Source organism: Apaloderma vittatum, unplaced genomic scaffold (assembly GCF_000703405.1).
Source record: "Apaloderma vittatum isolate BGI_N311 unplaced genomic scaffold, ASM70340v1 scaffold43453, whole genome shotgun sequence".
Lineage (NCBI taxonomy): Eukaryota > Metazoa > Chordata > Aves > Trogoniformes > Trogonidae > Apaloderma > Apaloderma vittatum.
The window spans coordinates 1-3,943 of record NW_009709484.1 but is presented as its reverse complement, the minus strand read 5'-3'; the positions used below and the strand labels follow the sequence as shown (position 1 = coordinate 3,943).

The 3,943-nt window shown below is 41.0% G+C and overlaps 1 protein-coding gene across 1 annotated transcript in view; it reads right to left on the bottom strand.

The window, feature by feature from the left end:
• ADIG (adipogenin) overlaps positions 1-2,789 on the bottom strand; it is a 3,715-nt gene extending 926 nt beyond the window's left edge. The window contains exons 1-2 of the mRNA XM_009866932.1: positions 2,663-2,789; positions 586-887 (exon numbers count right to left, since the gene is read on the bottom strand). Coding sequence (XP_009865234.1) covers positions 586-887; positions 2,663-2,789 — 429 coding nt within the window. The remainder of the gene's footprint in view (positions 1-585; positions 888-2,662) is intronic.
• Between the last annotated feature and the right edge of the window lie 1,154 nt (positions 2,790-3,943).

Below are 3,943 nucleotides of genomic sequence, written 5' to 3'. Positions count from 1 at the left end.
AAAGAGACACAAGACACTAAGCTCTTCCACTGCTTCAAATGTATCTTTTGGGATTTGTTTAAAGTCTAAGAGGATTGGGATTGCCATGTTTGCAAAGAGACTTCTGGCTTCAGCTCTTATTGAGCAAGTGAAATACATCTAATTGTTAGTCTCATACTCCACTATAAAAAAATCTGAAACAACTTCTAAAAATACATAGTATCGGCCACACATACTGGAAAAGTTTCTATATGCAGTTAAGCTTCTTATCTTAGAGGAAGTTCGCCATTTTCACCATTTCAAATGCAATTCTCAAGGACTTTTAAAACATTATATATACATACTTTTAAATATGCATGTGAATATTTATACATATGCCAGTTATTCTGTACAATTTCATGTTACCTTTACCTTATCTACAACAGGAGTCATTCCAAGTAGGGAAGACACAAGAAATCTCTTGTTAGTCTTTAACCAAGCAGAAACCAACCTTGTAGCTTTCTCTTACCCAAGAGGCCAGGGAGTCAGGCAGAGGTGAAAAAAAAATCAGAGTTGAGGCACAAAAGCAGTAGATATGCAAAGCGGCAGTCTTGTCACATTACTCACCATCATGATGTTACAGAAATTGCTCTTCTCAGTGTGAGAATATCTTATCTTCTGGCTCTGAGACCAGCTGTCTGAAATGACGGCAAAAAGACTTTGCTTTTGGCTCTTTGGGTTCGAACTCAGATAAGCTGGCTTGGGCCTCAGTCTTCCCCCAAATCCACCGGACTGCATCTCCTCTTCCATTCCTGTACTGGACGTGTTGTTCTGGTTTTCCTCCTCTGTTGGTCCATCCTCAAATCTAGAGTCAGAATCAGGCTCATCAGAAGAGTGTTTCTTTAATTCTTCTGTGCTGGGTAACTGTGCTACAAATAAGTTTTAAGAGCAAACATAAAATATGCATACGACTTTTTCTCCCTAGCTGCAAGCCCCACGTGTTCCACCTAAAAGCCAGGCAAAGTTCTGCATCTTTTTCAGGTGAAGTAAAGGATTTCCAAGTCCAACTAGGCAATAGGAAGCCTCTGCAAGTGTTTGGTTTTAATCAATTGGCTCTTAATCAGCAACTCTATTAAAGGAGGAGCTGGAACACACCACTTATTACTTGTGCCTGCTGTAAACTAACATAAAATGAGTGGAGATGACTGAATTAGTTAGGAAGCTATTAAAAGGACACTGTCTTATTTTACTCTCTTCAGAGTGATTAAGAGGTATTAATGTTCTAATCCTATAAATACACTCATGTAAAAATCTAGTAATATGTCTAGTCTTAATGATTAAATGGGAATTTAGAGTATTTGTGGAAATTATTGGAGGTCTGTTGCTAATGCTGGTCACTACAGGGCCAGAAATGGTGAAGGTAAATGTAGGAAGCATAACCTGAAAATCTTATTTAAAGCATCAAGAGATTCTGGAGTTACTCCGTCCAGGCAAAAAGCTGACACTCAAGTGTAAGTATGTTGCACAACTACTCTGTACCTATGCAAAATAGATATTTTATTCTGCTTTTCAGAGAGCAGTAAGCTATGCCTACGCTGCTCAGGGGAGCTTGTACAATTGTCATAACTTCTTATAACCTGTGCTTTTTAATCACTGTGCTCAGTTACCCACAAAAGTACACTTGAGTGCATGGAGGGAAAACACTTCACTGCTGAAGCAAACAGAGGCTGTTACGAGCATCAGCCTGCAAAACCGGGGCTGAAAGTAAAAAATTCAGCATGCGCACACATGCAGGACCAGGAATGAGAGAAGAGCACAAGTGTCTGCTATGGTGAGTACCTCCTGTTCCTCTGCTGTCCTCGGGTATCGTCTGGTTGTTGCTATTCCCATGGGATCCACTATAGGCTGGGCTACCGTGTTATTAAGACTAGAGGGCACCAGATGGAAGTACATGCTTGCTGAAGTAAATTTTTTTTCTTATTTTCCTTTCCACAGCTGTTCTGCAAAGGCAGAATTGCTACTTTTGAACTCACGACTGGTTCCTTAGCCTCAGGGATTGCTTATGCTCCAGCATTAGAGCCAACTAGCACGGCTTTATCTTCACGAGTACATCAACAATTCTATTATTGTATCAGTTACTTACATGTCAGAAACAAGAATCAGTAATGGATTGGAAAAAGAAGCAAAATAAACAGATAAATGAAAACGCATGTCCTGTTCTCTTCAAAAATTTTCTATCAGCCTCAGCTTTGATAAAAGAATGCCTTAACAGCTTCCACTCTAATACTTCTCTTGCCCCCCCCAAAATAACTATAATGCAAGAGTTTGAAAGTATACAAAATTAAGGAGTTAGGTTTGCTTTCTTTTTTTTCAGCGTGTTTTTATTGTTTTTGTTTTCAGGTTTTTTTAGTATAAAATTAGTTGTCCTTTGCCTTTCTTAAATTTAATCATCTCTGAGAAAAAGGGAGAGGGCAAGGAAGAACAATGGGCAGCAGCTTGTCTTCTTATGAGCGTTTTTAACAGAAAAGCATAATAGTTCAAGTTCGGTGTTCCATATGCTACCAACAGTACTAAAAAACCCTTCAATTTACTTCCATGACAAGCGGCATTAGCCTAAAAATAGCCAGCAGAGTGCTTTAAAGATGAAGCTAACAGATAGAACCTTTACACAGGAGCATTTTATCTGATCGACTGCAGAACTTACCTTCATTTAGTAGAAGCTGTAGCCAGATAATGATTACGATCAACAGAATTACGAAGGGCAAACAGAACCAGAAGAAAAGAAGAGGAAAGGTCAGCTCGTTCACCAGAGGAACCAGGGGATACCTCATTGCTTGCTTCAGGTTACACTAAGTTTAGAACAGCTCGCCTGCTCTGCTTCGCTGCCTACCTTTTAATAGTTCTTGTTGCCTCTCTGTGTTAATCACAAGAAGGCGGCCGATAGGGATAGCAAAAGGGACAGCCCCGTGCTGTGCAGGGAGGGAGTAATAAGGATTAAACACGGGATAAGAGCAACTGATTTGATTGTCCTTCCCTGGGCTGCTATTTAAAGGATAAATACAAGTTAGGAAGCTTTTGAGGCTTATCTTAAAACAATAGGTTTACGCCTTCAGATACAGGGGAGATAATCAAGAACTTCAGGCACTTGGACACGACCTCAGAGTTGCTGTTGAGAGATCAATAAAACAGAATCAACCTGCAGAGATGTGTAGAGGACGACTCGCTAAAAATTACATCTCCCAGGCTCTGTTATTTGACGTGGAGCACAAATATGTCTCATATTAACATGGACCCTGTTTTTAGCCTACTCTCTCTGTTCCCATTAGGAAAATAAACCTCTGTATTTTAATTGTCATTATCTCCTTTCCCTCCAAGAAAGGCAAGCTAGGATGGTTCACAGGTTTCATCTAGAAATGCATTTTTTAACAGTACAGGGGGTTGGCAGTGATCAAAGTAGGAAGCGATATGTGTCTTTGGTAATTTGATGTTCATAGAATCATAGATTGTAGAATGGCCCAGGCTGGAAGGGACGTTAGAGATCATTTTAATCCAGCCTCCATGCTGCCAGGGACGCCACCTCTTGACTAGATCAAGCAACACATGGGGACCGAACGGGAATTGAACCCGCAACCTTGGCGTTGTTAGCGCCACGCTCAACTGACTGAGCTAACCAGCATCACACTGGTGTTTCTCCTTCAATAAAATAACCCCGTTATCTATCGCTGACCTCCCAAGGGAGTTGCTTGGCTAAATTCACCGTTGGTGGGGCTCTCGGTAACCCTTGGACGGGAGCAGCTGTGTGAGCGCACGTTGGAAGCCATCTCCTGCATTTAGCGCTCTGGCTTGTCTTTAGGCCCCTCAGAGGAGCCTTTTAATCCCAAAATCTGAATCAACTTTGCGGGTTCTTGTTAATTCACGTCAGTGTATGATAAAAGAAAGTTATTACCCACGCTTTGTGCCTTGGGTAAACAAGAGAAGCCGCTGG